Below are 20,012 nucleotides of genomic sequence, written 5' to 3' on the forward strand. Positions count from 1 at the left end.
AGTTATGTAATAAATCAGTGTGTGGCAATTAATTTGAGAACTCTATCTCTATGGCCTTGTTTCCATGGCAGATTAAATGATTTACCTTTAAGAGAACTTTAGAACCTTTGGAACTTCAGAACTTCCAGTGGACTGAAATTTGTTTGTTTGTTTGTTTGTTTATTCATTCATTCATTCATGAGAGAGAGAGAGAGAGAGAGAGAGAGAGAGGCAGAGACACAGGCAGAGGGAGAAACAGGCTTCATGCAGGGGGTCCGACCTGGGACTCGATCTCGGGTCTCTAGGATCACACCCTGGGCTGAAGGTGGTGCTAAACCACTGGGCCATCGGGGCTGCCCTGGACTGAAATTTAGAGACTGCTTTTAAACAGGGCTGGTTGAGGGGCGCCTGGGCAGCTCAGTAGATGAAGCAGCCCGATTCTTGATTTTGGCTTAGGTTATGATCTCAGGGTTGTGGGATTGGGACCTGTGTTGGACTCTGCGCTTATGTGGAGTCAGCTTGTCTCTCCCCCTCCGCTTCTCCCCCTTGCTTGTGCTCTCTCTATCCCTAAGACAAGTAACATCCTTTTAAAAAAAACAAAACATAACAGGGCTGGTTGAGCCTACCTGCTTTTAGGAATGAAGACTGTAGATTGCAATGTAAGATACTTAGGAAAAACAGAGGGATTATAACTAGGGAGGTGGACAGGCTGGAGAGAGTACTTTTTGTTCAGTGAACTTGAAGGAGTCCAAAGAAGGAAACAATTGAGTTTGTCCTTTTTATTGCTTTCTTAAAGGAAAGCTCCAGTTTTCTTGTGTTATAACCGGTTCTAGTGTAAAATGTGAGAATGGAATTTGAAGTTGGGAGTATGTTTAGTGAACATCTTTGTGTTATTGCTTGATGTCCCCCTGTACTGTGCATCTAAAGAACAATGTGAGAAATCCCCAGCAGTGTACCTTACAGTTTCTTTTAATCTTTAAATAGGATTACCACATAAATCAAAAGAGGTACATGGCTTGAATATTAAGTTGTAGGGGAAGCGATTTTTGCATGATTGCTTTCCAGTTATTGGAATTAAAACTTTATCAGCTATTCCTTTGATAACAGTCTTATCTGACTTAAAGTCATCTAGACACAGGAGCAGAAAGTAAATATTGTTCTTATCTTGAATATATTCTCTCTCTCTCTCATTTTTTAAAAAATTTTATTTATTCATGAGAGAGACACAGAGAGAGGCAGAGACATAGGCAGAAGGAGAAGCAGGCTCCTCACAGGGAGCCAGATGCGGGACTCCATCCCAAGACCCCAGGATCATGAACTGAGCCAAAGGCAGATGCTCAACCATTGAGCCACCCAGGTGCCCCGAATATATTCTCTTTAGCATATTATTGATAGCTAATCTTCTTTGTATTATGTTTGGTGTTTTCCTCACAAGGTCTTCAATAGATAATTATCTTCCTAAAATGATGAGTGCACTTTACAAGGAAAAAAATGTTATTTTTCTGAATTGGGTAATCCTGTTATTTAGCAATCCTGTTATGTTTTCCTAAGAGAAAATGGCTTCTTTTGTTTCTTAAGTTTTATTAGTCTTTTGTTTTGACTATAGTCTTTATAGTCTATAGTTTTATAGTCTTTTGATAGAGACCCCTTTGTTTGCACCCTCCCCCTCATTGCAAACTAATGTTCTAAAGATTAATGGTTTATAGGACACTTTTATCAGCAGCATCCCACTTAATCCTTTAAGTCTATGAGGTAGCAATTTAGTGGTTTATCAAACATTAATTAAAGCTACCTGTTTTGTACTAGGTACATTTCTAGGTTCTAGGGATTTAGAGATGAATAAGATGTGCCTTAGGAAGTTCCCAGGGAAACACGTTAGTAGACAACTGTGGTTGCAATTCAGTGAAATAAATATTAGAGCTCTAAGAATTGGGCTGGTGTTAGAATAAATTTGGGGGCAAGTTAAGTAAAGGCTCACCAAGGTGGAGATTCTTGAGCTTGGTAGTGAAGGGTATGTAAAGCAAAGAATAAGAGTCCTACTGGGACAGAGGGCCAATGTGGTAATGATATACTCATGAGGTTGCTTGACAAAACATACATGGGCACTTAAGTTGTTCAGTATGACTAAGGCTGAGATATGTGGAAAACCTATGTAGAGGAGAGGAAGCCAGGGTTCAGGCAATGGATTGTTTTGTATCCCATGGGAAAGATTATTTTATCTTATATCCTATAGAATATGGTTTGGAAAGCCACTGAAACATTATCAAGGAAGCAATGTAATCTGCTTAGAATCACTCCAGTAGATAAAACCTTTGTTATTCCCATTATTGGTACTCCCTTTTGCCATCCCCAGGGAAGGCTGTATCCCAATTCATTTATTTAATAAATCAGGGTAGGAGGAGGCAAACAATTAAGTGCCCACTGAGACTTTCTTTTTCAATAGGGAGAGGTCTTTCAGGAACAATTGACATGAACTTTTCCTGGTTTGGAAGAGTGATAGAAAATTTATTGAAATTACTGGAAGTGGCCTGTGGTCAAGAGAGTGAAGGGTAGTAATGACTTAAGTAAATGAACAGCAAGACTTCAAACATCAGCAGTTGCAGGAAATTCTGATAATAACCTCTAGCTTGTTTGACATTTCTTAGTTGGAGAGAACGTTAGGGATCTAGTGAGATTTGAAGTCAGATGGAGAAGAGATGGTAAAATCCTGAATCATGGGAATGGTAAAGCTATAATGAACCTATGCGTATGATGTATATGGTATTATATCATGTGAATACTGTTGTTGGGAAGTTAGGATGGAAGCTGAATTCCCAGTAAAACAACATATGATACACTTGTTTAAAGAGAGTATGTAAGTTATACCATATGTACCTGCCTGTAAAATATATGTGAGTTTGGTGTTATATTGGAGAATTGTTAGAAGATGATTTGGTTTAGTTAGTAGTGGCTTTTGCTGAGTTCCCTGTTACCTGTACATGGGGTCAGGTAGGTCTCATCTGCTTAGCAAAAGTGTCAGTGAAAAATTGGAATTAATAGAGAGATTTTCAACTTCTGCTAACACACAAAATTAAAGCACAAACCTGTGGTGCTCTACCCATGTATAATATAACTATGCAGTTTTCAGCTTTTCCCCTTCAGCCATATCTTAATCTTCAGGTTCATGCTGTTTTGTCATATCACATTTTTGTTTTTTGTTTTTTTTTTTAAGATTTTATTTATTTATTCATGAGACACACAGAGAGAGAGAGGCAGAGACACAGGCAGAGGGAGAAGCAGGCTCCATGCAGGGAGCCTGATGCGGGTCTTGATCCTGGGACTCCAGGATCATGCTCTGGGCCCAAGGCAGCCGCAAACTGCTGAGCCACCCAGAGATCCCCTGTCATATCACTTTTTTGAAATGGGTCAGCTCCTTCTGGGTGAAAATTTCCCACCACTAAAGGCCAGCTTGTTTACTGGACTGTGATTCTTTCTGTTTCTCAGGGTGGCACATAGTTCTATTCTTAGAAGATGGGTATTTTTAGGAATGTATATATGAATGAGTAAACTTTAAAGAATTTCCACCGTATTTCATTGACTTAATAGCATGAGGGTTTTCTATTCTAGGGGCGGTTCCCATCTAGGGGCAATTTGCCCCATAGGGGGCATTTGGCTGTTGACTTGATGGAGACATTTTTGATTGTCATGATTGTACTCCTGGTATCTGATGGGTAGAAGAAAGGAATAGTGCTAAACAGCATAAAGCACACCATAGCCCCTAAAACAGAATTATCTAATGCCAAATGTCAGTAGTGCCAAGGTTGAAAACCTTACCCTAGGTAAATGCTTCATTCTTAACTAAAAAAATTACTTTTCATTTCAGAGTTTTGAAGCTCCATGTTCTTCAGCGTCACTTGAAAGTATTCAAGATACAGATCAAGAGGTTACTGATATACTTATTTACTTTGAATATGTTAATGAAATTAAGTCCGTTTCTATATTAATAAAAAATAATGACTATGAGAACCTTGGTAATACAAAAATAATATTTATATCTTTACTTAAATCAATATGTAAGTTTTACAAAGTTGTGAAAAATACTTGGAAAAATATTTACATTTGATTGACCATCTTTTGTCTTGGTTTCTAATAAGTTCTAAACTTTTAAATAGCGTGGAGCCTATAGCCTACAAGTTACATGAATTCTGATTTAATGCTATCATACTTTTGCATGCTTATGCCTAGGCTTACCAAAATTCAATATGATATTAGTGTTTGCTCCATTTATCTAGTCAGCAGTAAGATGAAAATGTTATTCAGTGAAAATGAGAGTGCATGCATGTGTGTGTGTGCGCGCGCGCGCGCGTGTGTGTGTATATATATATATATATGTTTTTTTTGTTTGTTTTTTTGTTTTATTTACCTGTTGCTTCATTTCCCAACTAGAATCTCCTGATTGATCCTCATGGAATTATTGCATAGACTTTTATGTTTCTTGGTGCTAAATTAAAATTAGATTCATGAAACACTTTGTAGTTTTCTATTTAAAGAAGACTTAAAAACCATATTGATTATTTTTTTAAAGATTTTGTTTGTTTATTCATGAAAGATACAGAGAGAGAGAAGCAGAGACATAGGCAGAGGGAGAAGCAGGCTCCATGTAGGGAGCCTGCTGTGGGTCTTGATCCCGGGACTCCAGGATCACGCTCTGGGCCAAAGGCAGGCGCTAAACCACTGAGCCACCCAGGGATCCCCCATATTGATTATTTTTTATTTGTGATAGTTGGTTGTATTTTTCTGTCCTGTGGGTCAGTGTTCCTGATAGAAGAAAGATTTCTCATCCCTGTGCCAAAGGTAGATTATATATATAATTCTTTGCATCAAAACACATCAGAAAACTACTTCCCTGAAGTGAGAAGGGTCTTAAAATCTATATTTCAGTTTTTGATGGTTTATCAACAGTCTTAGAAATCTCAAGAGGCTCATCGTGCAGAGGAAAATATAGTTGGCTCCCAAGGTACATTGAAGTGAAAACGAGAATGAATTTGTTTTCAAGGTCTACTGTGTACTAGGCTCTGTGCAGGGAACTTCACATTATTTCATTTAATCCTCACAAAAATATTAATGGGAAATAGATATTTAACATTTTCATTTTGTCAATGAACAGAGACCCAAGATAGTTAAATGACAGAAACAGCAAGAGAAAGGCTAGTTTTAAAACCCTGTGTATGTTTATAAATCTGTATTCTTTCACCATGCGGCTTTCATGTTACTGTGATTTTTTTCCCACAAACTTCATCTTGTTTATTTATTAGAATTAATTGCTTTCTAATCTTATTAATCTGCAAGTAGATGATTCAAAATATTTTAATGTGGGTGTTTTACAATTTAGATGCAGATAGTAGAAGAGCTCCATGCTGCACGTGTGGGAAAAAGTATGGATTTACCTGTGGCTTTCTCTTCTGGAGAGCTAACAAGCATGGAGATTGACTTGGTGGAAGATGCTGTACATGCCTCTGCTGGTATACTCTATGTGTAGATGACGATGTTTATGATCTCCTGTGCTTTCTTAGGAATTAATGAGCCAACATACAATTTTTACAATATTTAGATGAAAAATGTTAAGATGTGCTCGTTTGGAAAAATAAAATATGGTATATGTCTTCTAGCTATAGGAGTCAGGTCTAATATTTGTCATATCATTTGTTTTACACATCTCGCATTATTAGGCAGTTAGAAATATTTTCTCTTTGTCTTTTTGCCAATGGTCAGTAATCAGGATTATCTTTTATTCTGCTATCAACTATCAGAGTTGTCTTTTATTCTTGCTTTTAATCATAACTTTTGACAATTTCAACTATGTAAAGCACTGAAAACAAATAGCGAACAAATTGAGGCTTACTGGGGCGGAGGTAGGCAGGGGGATGGGTTAAATGGGTAATGGGTTAGGAGGGCCCCTGTAATGATGGCACTGGGTGTTGTATGTAAGTGATGACTCACTAAATTCTACACTTGAAACTCATATTACCCTGTATGTTAACTAACTGGAATTTAAATAAAAGCTTAAAAAAAAGAAATAATGCAGATTGATTGCTCAAAAGTATTATTATATTCATGGATTTCTTATTTATGTAGTAAAGTTTTGATCATTCTTCCTGCTGGAAGATAATGATAGATGTTATCCAAAGTCTATTAGCATACTATTTTGAATTGTATTTATAAAAATGTAATGCTACATTACATTCACGTTGCACCTTTCAATTTACTAAGTGCTTTCCTGTGCATTAACTTATCTGATCCTCACAGTGTCCCTGTGAGATAATAGCACTAATGTTATCTGTTTTCTTTCCTTTACACATATTTATCTTTTCAATTATATTTCACTCACAGTGTATTCAAATTAGCTTGTAAATCCGAAGTGTATAACTACTAGTGATGCAGAACAAGTTTGGCAAACATAGTTACTACTGGAGCAAATTAGTTAATGATTTAAAATCCACTCAAACAATTCATGATGTTTTACTGCTAGATAATTAATCATTGATTACTGTTCTTTTAAGGATTAAACACAGTTTTTTTATTGTCAAAGGACTGCCTTCCTTTATGAATACCATCAAAGTTCTATGATATCAAAATTTTAGTTATTATACAAGTTTGTTAATCAAGTGTCATGAAATCCTAACTTTGCTCTTTTTCTCTAGCAAATACTGCTTCAGATAAAAAGCTTCTCATTGTTATTGACACGAATATTCTGATGAATCACCTCAAATTTGTTAGAGTTTTGAAGACAACAGAAATCCCAGGTATTTATAAAGCATGATTCTGATTACCTTATTTGAGTTGATATTTTATTTAAGATTTTATTTACTTGTTAGAAAGAGCATGAGCATGGGGTTGGGAGAGGGGAAAAGCAGACTCCCTGCTGAGCAGGGAGCCTATTGTGAGACTTGATCCCAGGAAACCAGGATCATGACCTGAACTGAAGGCAGATGCTTAACCAACTGAGCCTCCCAGGTATACCACATCATATGAACAATGATGTGGGGTGTTTTTTTTCCCCCACAAATATATTTCCATTTAGATAGGTTATGGAAAATAAAGATATATTACGAAGTATATGTATTAAAACATAAATAATCAACATAAATTAAAAAGAGCCTTCACAGGTCAACCTAACAGTCCACAGTTACTTTTCTTTGATCTCCAATAGTATTTATTTTTGTAACATTCATTTGATACTTCTATCCGTTCTTTGGTTTTTTTATTTATTTTTTTATTTTTTTTTATTTATTCATAGAGATGCAGAGAGAGGCAGAGACACAGGCAGAGGGAGAAGCAGGCTCCATGCAAAGAGCCTGATGTGGGACTCGATCCAGGGTCTCCTGGATCAGGCCTTGGGCTGCAGGCGGCACTAAACCGCTGCGCCACTGGGGCTGCCCCTTTGGTTTTGTTTTAAGGATTTATTTATTTGTTAGTGCGAGAGAGAGCACAGCAGTCAGTCATGGAGGGATAGAGTCCTAAGCAGGCTCTGCACTCATAGTGGGACGTGGGGCTTTCAATTCCTGACCCTGAGATTTCATCACCTGAACTGGAACCAAGAGTCAGACACTTAACTGACTGTGCCACCCAGGTGCCCCATAGTTACATCTGTTTTTAATTCCCATTTTTTATGGATTATCCCTTCATTTAGACTGTGAATTCCTTACTTTAAAACTTCTAATGCTCCATAGCAGTTCAGTTTAGCAGCGCAATAAATATTTGTTGACTTCTAAGAAATATTTTTTTATTTTTCAGGCTTTGACAGACTTGTATTAATAATTCCCTGGGTTGTTATACAAGAGTTAGATCGTATGAAGGCAGGAAAATTGCTAAAACATGCCCAGCACAAAGCTATACCTGCAGTTCATTTCATCAATGACAGTCTCAGAAATCAAGATAGAAAGCTATGGGGTCAGTCAATACAGCTTGCATCTCAAAAACTTTGTAAGTATTGTTCTCAGGGTGTTTCCTGATTAAGGTTTGTTTGGGTGCTGACTCATTTTTGGGGGAAAATGGTGTAAAACTTAAAAAAAAATTTATAATCATTGGAATGTGAAATGGCCAGACGTAGTGATCATTGGGGGTATTCTACTAGGCTTGGTTTAGGGGTTCTTGGATTTTTATTTTTTTGCTTCTCCTAGACCTTCTTAGGTTATGTCTCTATTTCACAAATAGTGACTGTATAGTTCTAGATGTATGGTTTTCTATGTTATGGTAACTGGGATTCTTTTTTGTTTGTTTTTGAATACCATTGTTGACTGATGAGGCCAGTACGTGATTGAGGTTTATCTGTCACTGATGAGAATCTGTCATTGTGCAGTTTGTATAATGCATAGGGAGGCATTGTTCTCCTCTGATTTGTCAGAATCTGTAAATAAGGAGGTGTTTGTATAATAAAGGTCTGTAGAGTTTCTCTTGATTTATTTCTTTCAGTCATTTTAAATCACTTTTAGTCTTAGGATCTAGTATGCTCTTTGTTATTTATATGTAGTATTTTGTGGGGAAAAGAAAAATCTATGTGTAAAGCAACACTGTTGCCTCTGTAGAGTTTATACATAATTTCCAGGATTTATTTCATTCTTTAGAACCTTGTTTCTTGGGATCCCTGGGTGGCGCAGCAGTTTGGCGCCTGCCTTTGGCCCAGGGCGCGATCCTGGAGACCCGGGATCGAATCCCACGTCAGGCTCCCGGCATGGAGCCTGCTTCTCCCTCTGCCTATGTCTCTGCCTCTCTCTCTCTCTCTCTCTCTGTGACTATCACAAATAAATAAAAAATTTAAAAAAAAAAAAAAAAAAAGAACCTTGTTTCTTCTCAACTCACAGTCATTATTTATGCACATTTAAATATCATGGATTTATGTTGTCTACTATACACATGTACACCATAAGATATGAAAGAATTCATCTTATGATGAATCTAATCATGATATTAACCCTGAGAAGGCTTTTGGCACAATCCTTTAGTCTTAAATCTTTGAAGAAAAAGGGCCTCCATCATTCATTCATTCATTTCCTTTACAAATATCTACTAGTTCTTAATGTTTTCCACATATAATCCTTATGCATTTATAGCAGGAGCTTCATGTGTTATGTTTAAAAGCTTTTAAAGGAAAATCCCAAATATTACAGTTAAGAAAATACTAAAACTTTTTAACATTTATATTAAATTGAACATCTTAGGTGGTTTTTTTTTTACTTTAAATCATGAAAAATTTCAAATGCAGAGGTAGAAAATGTATGACTCCTTGTGTACCTTTCACTCTTTTTCAGTAATTATCAACATTTTGCCATTCTTGTTTATTCTCTCATTTCCTTTTCTCCTCTTCCTACTCTTGGAACTCCTGCAGTAGTTTGAAGCAAGTCCCAGATATTGTATCATATCATTTTTACTCATAAATACTTTGGTATGCATTGCTAACAGACAAGCCTTTTTTTTTCTTTTTTTTTTGAACAACCACACAATTAACAAAACCCCTGCTCTAAACCATCATATCAGTAAAACCCCAAACCTTAAAAGGAGAGGGGAATTTTTTTACTCTTAACCTTTTATTTTTTTTAGTTTGTTGATGTAAACTATATTTTGTTATATAATAGTATGAATAAAGATGATATTATATAATTGTATGGATAAAGATGATAATATAGATATAGTATGAATAAAGATAATAGTATAGATATAGTATGAATAAAGATAATAGTATGGATATAATAGTATGGATAAAGATAATTATTATATATAATATGGATAAACATGCAATAGTATGGATAATAAATAATGGATAACATTTACATGGTCATTATTCTCCAGACTCTTTTCCAAGTGCTTTTACCAGCTGATATCTCATTCAAATCATTTAGTACTTGTGGTAGATACTCTTATTAGCCCTATTTTATAAATGAGGAAATTCAGACAGAGAGAGGTTCAGAACTTTTCCTAAAAGGCATATCTATTTCTTCAATAGAAAAAATTATTTTTTTGCTTTTGTTTTTTTAAAGATTATTCATCTATTTATTTGACAGAGCAAGCAGGGAGAGTAACAGAGGGAGAGGAGGAAGCAGGCTCCCCACTGAGCAGGGAGCCTGACATGGGGGTCTATCCCAGGACTTTGGGATCATGACCTGAGCCGAAGGCAGACACTTAACCTGAGCAGAATGAAATAGGTCCCTCTTACTGAGCACCTACCAGAACTGATGCTCAATCAACTGGGCCATTCAGGCACCCCTGAAAATTATTTTAGAGCTCATTGGAGAATAGATATTTTGGCCACATTTGTTATTTAGAGATGTATTGGTATGTTTCTTATGACTTTTCCATTTATGTATGCTTTTTAAAATTTTTATTTAAATTCAATTAACATATAATGTATTATTGGTTTCAGAGGTAGACGTCAGTGTTTATCAGGCCTATACCCAGTACTCATTACATCACATGCCCATCACCCAATTACCCTATCTCTTTACCCTCATCCACTCCAGGTACCCTGTTTGTTTCCTGTGATTAAGAGTCTCTTATGGTTTGTCTCCCTCTCGTAGTAGTGGTTTCGAACTTCTGTGCTGTTTGAATTTCTGAGTGTCTTCCTTGAATCCATGTTTCACTTTAATGTTTGAATGGTATTATTTGATCTTAGTTTTATTAAATTGTGGAAATTGCTTTTAGTTATAATGTAATAGGTATAATAAGATTGTTTATAATTGTCTATGTCAGTAAGTCCTTTGTGTGTTTGTCTTTACCACTGTTTTCTTCACTGTCTTAAAAACATTCTTTATATAAAGTACAATGTATATAATAAGTTTTTCTGTTGATAATGATTTTATGATATCAGAAATATATTTAGTCTTTTTATCATAATAAAATTATACTTTGTATTCTAATGAAAACTAATATTCTTATGAGAAAACTCAATTCAGGATTAATGAGTAAAATTAAGGTTCTTGTTTGGAAAAAGCAAAACCAAAATGACCTTTTATTACACATTACAAATGTCAAGCACATTTTCAACCAGCTCTTAATAATTGGTAATTTTTTTTAATTGCTAATTTTGTATGTATTATTTTCCTTTTATAGAATCGAGTATTATTATATTACTTAAACAAGCATTTTTCCATTAAAAGAATAAATGTAGATAATACATGTTAAATTGCCTTCATTGACTATAATTTTAACTTTAGCCTTAACTCTTTTAAAAATTGTATCTTTTTGATGTAGTGTTTAGTATGGTGAGAGAATAGGATTTGAAATCTGATTGACTTGGGTTTATAACCTGACCTGGGGCAAGTTAAAGATGAGAAAACTAAGTAAATGAAATGGGGGAGAATAACCTCCAGCGGGAAGAATGATCGTGAAGATGCTTGAGTTAATATATTAAAATACTTGATGGTTTATGGCCTAGTATAGGTAATAATTCTCTTGGGTCTTCGTTATATGAAAAGCTTATACAGGTTGACCAGAAAAACAAAAAATCACTTTCCCCAGATGGACAAAGATTATTAATAGGTAATTTACAAAACAAGTACAAATAGTCAGCCCCTTGTTCACTGCAGGTATTCTCCTGTTTGCCATTTTTAATGTTGTTAATTTCTTATGTATATTTTTAGTTGATATCTTTCCCTTTTTTCTTTCTTCTTTTTATTGCCTCTAAGTTTACTTATTTTTTATTTTATTTTTAAAAAAGATTTTATTTATTTATTCATGAGAGACAGAGAGAGAGAGGCAGAGACAGAAGCAGAGGGAGAAGCAGGCGCCATGCAGGGAGCCTGACATGGGACTCGATCCTGGGTCTCCAGGATCATGCCCTGAGCTGGCGGCGGCGGCGGTAAACCGCTGAGCCACCGGGGCTGCCCCTGCCTTAAGTTTAAAGTTATTCTTTTGCATCATACTAGTGCTTTGGTGCTTTGGGAATATAAACGTAACTTTTCAAGAAGCAATTTATCATTGTGTTTCAAGAAGCCTAAGGATACAATTCTCTTTCTAGAACTGTATTCTGAAGACATAATTAGAGATGCTTACAGTGATTTTTATAAATAATGTTCATAACAGCATTATTAATACAGCAAAAAATTTGAAACAACCTAACAGTTGAACTTACATACAATACTATAGCTATTTCAGAGAATACTACTACATTTCAAAAAATGTTAATGATAAAATAGGATTTAAAAGAGTAAAAAGTATCATACCAAATTTGTTAGATTATGCATTATATACTTACAGATGGTGAATGTTGGGTATATTTAGCTGATGGAATTATGAGTTATTTTAATTTTCTTTACATTTTCTAGATTTTCTAAATTATTTTGTTTTTATAATAAGGGCAAAATAAAGATATCTTCTATTCCCGTACCTGACATTTTTTCCATCATTTTTATATTTTCTTTTATTATATTTTTGTTAATTCCTGTATTTGCCAAATATCTATACCAGATACTGTTCTGAGGCTGCATCATTGGGTGATATAAACAAAGCCTGCTGTTGAGAAGCTTAAATTCTATTAAATATTAAACATCATATTAACTATATACAGAATTTTGTGGGAGTTTTTGGTGGTGTGAGTAGAAGTGTGCCATTTAAACTGAGTTTTAAGTAATATGTGTTACTTAAAAGGCAACAGCAAGTACCTTTTATTGGGCCAACTGTTTCCTATAAATTTTCCTATTTCATTTTCCTGGTTAAGCAGTTACCCAAAATTACATATCTAGTAAGTGGGAAAACAGGGATTCAAACCTAGATCAATCTGTTTCCAGAGTTTTTGTTTTGTTCACTTTGAACAGTACTAGAGCAGGTGCTCAAAAACACTTGTTGAATAAATATTTTGTGAATATTCTTGCAGTTTTAGGTTTTCAAACCTCACATATTCTAGAGAATGTGAGAAAACAGATAATCTTGAACTTTGATAACTTTAGAGCGGTATACTATAACCTTTAATCTTTTGTCCACTGAATTGTTTAAAGCTAACTAATGATTTTTTGCTGCCATTTTGCCTTATTTTGAGGTATTTACTCTTTGGGCTAAAAGAAGGAAAATCAGTTGCTGTAATATGTCTGCTAGCTTACTGGTCATCTGATAAATGAATCACATCTCCCTCGGGCTTATGCTCTGAGATCAGTTCTGTCTTGACTTCACTAGAAAGTGTGAGCTCCGCAAGAGTTTGTCTTCGTATATCCAGTTATTTAGTACAGAGGCTTGGGTACAAATTCAGCCCTATATACAAATTTATTACTTGAATGAATAAGTTTTCTAATTCGAATATTTAGGGGGACTAAGTAATCTAGGTTAAAAGTTAAAAGGAAAAAAATTACAGTCTGGGAACAAAGTTCAGACTTCTTGTCTAGTATGTCTTGAATTTTAGTGTATAAGAGACTCACCAAGGGCCTCTTTGGGTCCAAGTTCCGAAGATTCTTATCCAGAAGTGGGTATAGGGTGTGACCTTGAAATCATATTAAGTACATAGGGAGTTTTGAGGCAGGGGGTATAAGGACTTAGGAAAAACACTGTCTTTGTCTTGTTTCTACACATTACATTATTTTCACAAAAATCAAACTTTTACATCATGCTTCAGGGCTTGTAGAATGCCAGAGGACACTCTGTCAGCCACTGATTAACACTTGGTAGGAATTTTTTTGTGTTTTCTGCTTAGGGCCCATATTGCCTTTTCCTATACATCTCTAAATGTTAATTGCCTAGAGATTAAGGAAAAGCAGACACATGAAAACATGGTTCTGTTGCTGGTAGAACCATAGCTCTTTATTTTACAGACCTCTTTTAAGTAGAGATAATTTTAAGCATTGTATAATCCTGTAACTTATAGTCTCTAAGTGACTGAAATGAGACTAGAATTCATAGCTTTAGGTTTCTAATATGGCATTTACTGATCACTTTCTTTCTTTTGTGTTTATTAGTAGTCATATCTTCTTCCATTTTAGTAGTAAACTAGCTACTTTGTTAAAATGCTACCTGAATTCTAAATCCAGAATTTTTAAGGCATTGTTTGCTGTGTCTTATATTTAAGAAGTGTCCTTTCTTTTAGATGTTTCTGGCTTGTAAATACATCTGACTTGTAGATACAGCCTAGACTGTCCATATTTTTAGTATGGTTTTATTGATCATTGTTTGTGCTAAATTTGCAGATGGACTGAGTGACGAGAACAATGATGATCGAGTATTAAAATGCTGTCTTCAGTACCAGGAATTATTCCCTTGTTCTGTTGTTATTCTGTGCACGTGAGTCTCATAGTCCTTTTACTTTTTTTTTTTTTAATTTTTTTTTTAAATAGCAACTATACCAAAGAATTTTTAAATCATGTTGTGGGGCGCCTGGGTGGCTTGGTGGTTGAGTATCTGCCTTTGGCTGAGGTCATGATCCCAGAGTCCTGGGATCAAATCCCACATTGGGCTCCCCGTGGGACACCTACTTCTCCCTTTGCCAATCTCTCTATGTCTCTGCCTCTCTCTGTGTGTCTCTCATGAATAAATAAATAAAATCTTAAAAAAAAAGTTACAGTGTACCTACCAGACTAAGGATCAAACGCATACATGATTTTCAAAATCTGCCAGTAGGCATATCCAGTTTTGTATAACATTCTTATAACCCGTAAGCTATAGAAGAATGAGATTTGAAACTTATGAAGTCTTATGTCAATTTTATTTATGTGAAATTCAGAAACCTTTGGTAAAAGCTGGGGACAGTCAATTTAATCTGCCAATAAAATCATTCAGAAATGAAAATCTTGACAAATTTTTGGTCAGGAGGCAAGAGGGTTGATTAATTAACTAATTAGTTTGCGGGGAAGAGGCAGTGTGTGTTGGAGGTACACCTCTGGTGCTGGGTCACTGAGTGAGGGCTGCAGTCCAGAATTTCCTGCTAACCAGCCTCATGACCTGTGGAAGTTGCTTAACTTTGTTTCCTCACGTATAAAATATAGGGAGGGTAAGAGTTACTTAGAGTTATTGTGCGTTCTCAGATAATATATACGTGAAGGACTTAAGGTAGCACCCAACACACCTTTCTCCTCCTTCCCCTCCATTCCCAACTAGTATTTTCATAACGTAGTTCTGAAGTAAAATTCACCTAATTTTTTTTAAAGACTTTATTTTTTAAAAATATTTTATTTATTTATTCATAGAGACACACACAGAGAGAGAGAGAGAGAGAGAGAGAGAGAGGGCAGAGACACAGGCAGAAAACTCACCTAATGTTAAGCAACATTGTACCCATCGTGTATGAGAAGAGCAATTTTAAACTGTTGGTTGAGTCTGAGTTGTATTCATTGAAAAGTGGAGGTTTTTGTTTTTGTTTTTGTTTTACAGTTTCACAATCATGCCTAAATTCTGGATGAAGTGCAGTAATTATAGAAGTGAAAAGCCCAGGGTGCCTGGGTGGCTTAGTCAGTTAAGTGTCTGCCAGCCTTTGCTCAGGTTATGATCCTGGAGTCCCAGGATTGAGCCCAGAGTGGGGTTCCCTCCTCAGCAGAGAGTCTGCTTCTCTCTCTCTCCCTCTGCCCCTGCGCTCTCTCTCTCTCTCTCTCTCAAATAAGTAAATAACATCTAGGAAGGAAGGAAGGAAGGAAGGAAGGAAGGAAGGAAGGAAGGAAGGAAGGAAGGAAGGAAGGAAGGAAGGAAGGAAGGAAGGAAGGAAGGAAGGAAGGAAGGAAGGAAGGAAGGAAGGAAGGAAGGAAGGAAGGAAGGAAGGAAGGAAGGAAGGAAGGAAGGAAGGAAGGAAGGAAGGAAGGAAGGAAGGAAGGAAGGAAGGAAGGAAGGAAGGAAGGAAGGAAGGAAGGAAGGAAGGAAGGAAGGAAGGAAGGAAATAAGGAAATGAATAGCCCTGAGGTTTTTCTTATAAGGGGACTGAGTTATCATTTTAAATATATGAAGTATTGAATCATCATATTATACACCTGAAAACTACTATAATAATGCTATATGTTAACTAGTGTGGAATTAAAATGAAACTTTAAAAAATGAAAACGAAATTCTCATTTTAACTGTCTTCAAAGATGGTATTCTATTCGGGATTAAAGGAGTAAAGATTTCTGTCTCAGTTATTTACAATTTACAATAATATATCATCTTGGACTTTGTGGAAGGCTGAAATAGAATAATCTGTTAATCATTTTGAATTTGAGATAAGCTAAATTTGAGAGAATTGTTATGTAATTACTGCTTTTTAGCTCAACTTAGAATGAAAATTAAATTGGTGGGACTTTATCAATTCTCCGTTATTTCTGCAGTCACTGTTTTGGGATTAATACATGTAACAGTTTTAGTGAAATGAAAATTTGTAGTCAGATAGATATTAATTCTAGCATTATCATGTTCAAGGGGAGCCTGTTTTTTATTTTTTCCTTTTAAAAGGCCAGAATCGTGCCTAATGGGAAAGTCCCACCTACTTATTGTGAGGATACGTTTACTTTACTTCAGTGAATGCTAATGAAGATGATAATATTGATAATGATAGTGCTAGGAGAACCCTTTTCCAGTCCTATGTATCATGCCTAATTCTAAGTGCATTACTTTAAATTTGCTATCCTGAATGTGGGCCAGCAACCTCTAATTCATATCTCTATCTCTCTTCTGAATTCTAGACTAGTATATTCATCTACTTGTTTGCTTTTTCTACTTAGATGTGTCATAGAATCTGACACATACCAGTCTCTAAAAATGAACTCTTGATTTTTCTTTCCAAACTTTTCTCCATCTGAATAAAAAGTGCCACTTTGCACCCATTTGCTAGAGCCAGAAACCTAGGAGTCATTTTTGATAACTGCTCCTCCCTTATAATCTATATCTGGTCAATTTAATGGGTCCTGTGCGATCTTTTCTTCACTTCTCCTGCTATCATCCTTTGTCCACCATGCTGTTTTTCCACTTCCTTTTTACTCTAAGACTAATTTATGCTCTCTACCTCCACACTTGCTCTCCTCCATTTATTCTTCAAAATATAATAATGATAATTTTTCATTTTTAATTAAAGTTTCATTCTGGAGAATTTCAACAATATTCAAAGTGAGGAAGAGTTAATAAAGTCTTAAGTATTCAGCTATAATTACCAAAATTCTCCCATTTTTCTGTTTATATCCATACACTCCATGTCCCCCTACATGATTATTTTTATAAGATTTTTTGTGTTTGGAGGGACAATGTACGATATTGAAAAGCACAAATCTTAACTATCTGATGTTGACAGCAGATATGCTGGTGTAGCCCACATCTCTCTTGGTATATAGACCACTTCCATGGACCCCAGAAAATACTCCTATGCCCTTTTGGGTCCTTTTTCTAGTTTCTTGAGGTAGAAGCTAAGATCATTTGTTTGAGACTCCTATAAATTTACCCATAGCACTGCTTCAGTTGCATCTCACAAATTTTGGTGTTCTTTTTTTTGTTGTTTTTTTTTAAAGATTTTATTTATTTATTAATGAGAGACACACACCACAGAGAGAGAGAGGCAGAGACACAGGCAGAGGGAGAAGCAGGCTCTATGCAAGGACTCGATCCCAGGACTCCAGGATCATGCCCTGGGCTGAAGGCAGGCACCAAACTACTGAGGCCCCCAGGGATCCCCAAATTTTTGTGTTCTGTTTTTATTTTCATTCAATTCAATATAACTTCCCTTTGACATTTAGATATTTGTTGTTTAATTCCAAATATTTGCACATTTCCCAGTTTTCTCCTTGTTATCGATTTGTACTTTAGTTACACTTCGGTTTAATTTATATGATTTCTTTTAAATTTATTAGTTTGTTTTATTGCCAAGAGTATGGTCTACTGTGGTGAATGTTTTGTGTGCACTTAAAAGAATTTGTATTCTGCTCCTGTGGGTGGCGTATTCTGTAAATTTCAGTTAGGTCAAGTTGGTTGATAGTATTGTTTAGGTTTTCTATTACCTTACTGATTGCTTATTCTGAGATTATTGAGAGAGGAGTATTTAAATCTTTAGCTATAATTATGAGTTTGTTTAATTCTCTTTTCAGTTCTGTTTGTTTACTTCATGTATCATGCAACTCTGTAGTAGGATGCACACATGTTTAGGATTGTCTTCTTGGAGAATTGACGTTCTCATTATATAATGTCTCTGTTTCTGAAAGTCTACTTTTTTAAGTATTAATACTACCATTCCAATTTTGTTTTGTTAGTATTTATATGGTACATCTTTTCCCATCCATGTACTTTTAACCTGTATACTAAGGTAAGTATTTTGTGGGTAGCATGTAAATGGTACTTTATTTTTTGTCCAGTCTGACAACTTGTCTTTTTTTTTTTAACGAGAGCACGAGAGGGAAAGGGCAACAGGAGAGGGGTAGAGAGAGAGAGAGAGAGAATCTCAATCAGGTTCCACACTCAGTGCTGAGCCCAACACAGGGCTCAATCTCACCACCCTGAGATCATGGCCTGAGCCGAAATCAAGAGATGGGTGCTTAACCAACTGAGCCACCCAGGCACCCAGTAACTTCTGTCTTTTAACTGATGAGTTTATATCACATACATTTAGTTGCTTGGATCAAATCTACCTTTTTTTGCTAATTATTTTGTTTCATCTGTTCTTTTTTCCTTCATAAGTGTGGATTTTTATGGTGCCATTTTATCTCCATTATTGAATATTTATACCTTTTTGAAAAAACATTTTAATGGTTGCCCTAGCATTTATGGTATATATCTTACTTGATCAAAGTCTACCTTAAAATAATGTATCACTTCCTGTACAGTGTAAGGATCTTATAACAGTTTCTTTCTCCCATCCTTTGTGCTATCATTGTCATATATTTTACCTTAACAAAAATGATAAGCACATATTTTGTTATATTTTGTTTCCATCATTTACCACTTAAAGCAATTAAAAATATGGGAAACGTGAATATTTTCATCTCATGTTCCAATTTTTTGTATTCTTCTTTATTTTTAATGAAACTTGAATCAGTTTCTGTCTGGTGTCATATTCCTTCTGCCTAAACAAATTTCTTTGACAGGTGCAAGTCTATTGGAAGTGAAATTTTTGGTTTTGTTTGTCTGATAATGTCTTTATTTCTTAATTTATTTTTGAAAGATGTTTTTGCTGGATATACAGTTCTGGGTTAACTTTTTTTTCCTTTTAGTATTTTTTTGTTTGTTTATTTCTTCATGAGAGACACAGAGAGAGAGGCAGAGGGAGAAGTAGGCTCCCCGCAAGGAGCCTGATGTGGGACTCGATCCTGGACCCCGGTAGATGCTCACCCGCTGAGCCACTCAGGCATCTCTCCTTTTAGTATTTTAAAGAAGTCACTCCATTTTCTTCTAGTTTATATGGTTTTTATAAGAAATCTGATGTAAATGTTACTTTGTTCCTCTATATGTAATGAGTGTTTTCCTACTTTATGCTTTCAAGGGTTTTTCTTTGTCTTTTGCTTTTTTAGGAGTTTACTTTAGCAGTTTTTAGCGGATATGCCTAGGTGTTTTGGGGGGTTGGGGGCACACCTTGGGGGAGGGGTAGAGAAGAAGGATTTATCCTGCTTGGTGTTGTCTGAGCTTCTTGGATCTCAGTTTCCGATCTGTCTTCAGTTTTCTTTTTTCTTTTTTTATTTTTTTTAAGATTTTATTTATTTATTCATGAGAAATAGGCAGAGACACAGGCAGAGGGAGAAGCAGGCTCCACGCAGGGAGCCCGACGTGGGACTCGATCCTGGGTCTCCAGGGTCATGCCCTGGGCTGAAGACGGTGCTAAACCGCTGAGCCACCCATGCTGCCCTGTCTTCAGTTTTAGATAATTCTGAGCCACTGTTTATTCAAATAGTTCTGCCCATTCCCTCTTTTCTTCTTCTGATATTACAGAATTATACTGTAGTAGCCAGTTTCCAAGATGACCCCAATGATCCCTGTCTCTTAGTATTAATGCTCTTGTGTAGTCCCCTCCTGCATTGTACCAGGGTTGGTTGTCTGTATGACAGCATGCATCAGAAATGATATACTATCACTATCAGATTAGGTTATAAAACTTAAGATATTAAATACTGAGACTTCCTTCTTGGGCACTCTTTTGCTTTCTCCTC

The 20,012-nt window shown here is 35.7% G+C and overlaps 1 protein-coding gene across 9 annotated transcripts in view; it reads left to right on the top strand.

The window, feature by feature from the left end:
- SWT1 (SWT1 RNA endoribonuclease homolog) overlaps positions 1–20,012 on the top strand; it is a 94,926-nt gene that overhangs the window by 13,512 nt on the left and 61,402 nt on the right. For all 9 annotated transcript variants that reach the window (XR_003129088.3, XR_003129090.3, XR_003129089.3 and 6 more), the window contains 5 exons: positions 3,842–3,901; positions 5,351–5,480; positions 6,660–6,761; positions 7,753–7,941; positions 14,121–14,214. Coding sequence is in view for 6 of the 9 variants with exons in the window: in XM_025430089.3 (XP_025285874.1) it covers positions 3,842–3,901; positions 5,351–5,480; positions 6,660–6,761; positions 7,753–7,941; positions 14,121–14,214 (575 nt within the window). In the remaining 3 variants the exon portion in view is untranslated. The remainder of the gene's footprint in view (positions 1–3,841; positions 3,902–5,350; positions 5,481–6,659; positions 6,762–7,752; positions 7,942–14,120; positions 14,215–20,012) is intronic.

Source organism: Canis lupus, chromosome 7 (genome assembly GCF_003254725.2).
Source record: "Canis lupus dingo isolate Sandy chromosome 7, ASM325472v2, whole genome shotgun sequence".
NCBI lineage: Eukaryota > Metazoa > Chordata > Mammalia > Carnivora > Canidae > Canis > Canis lupus.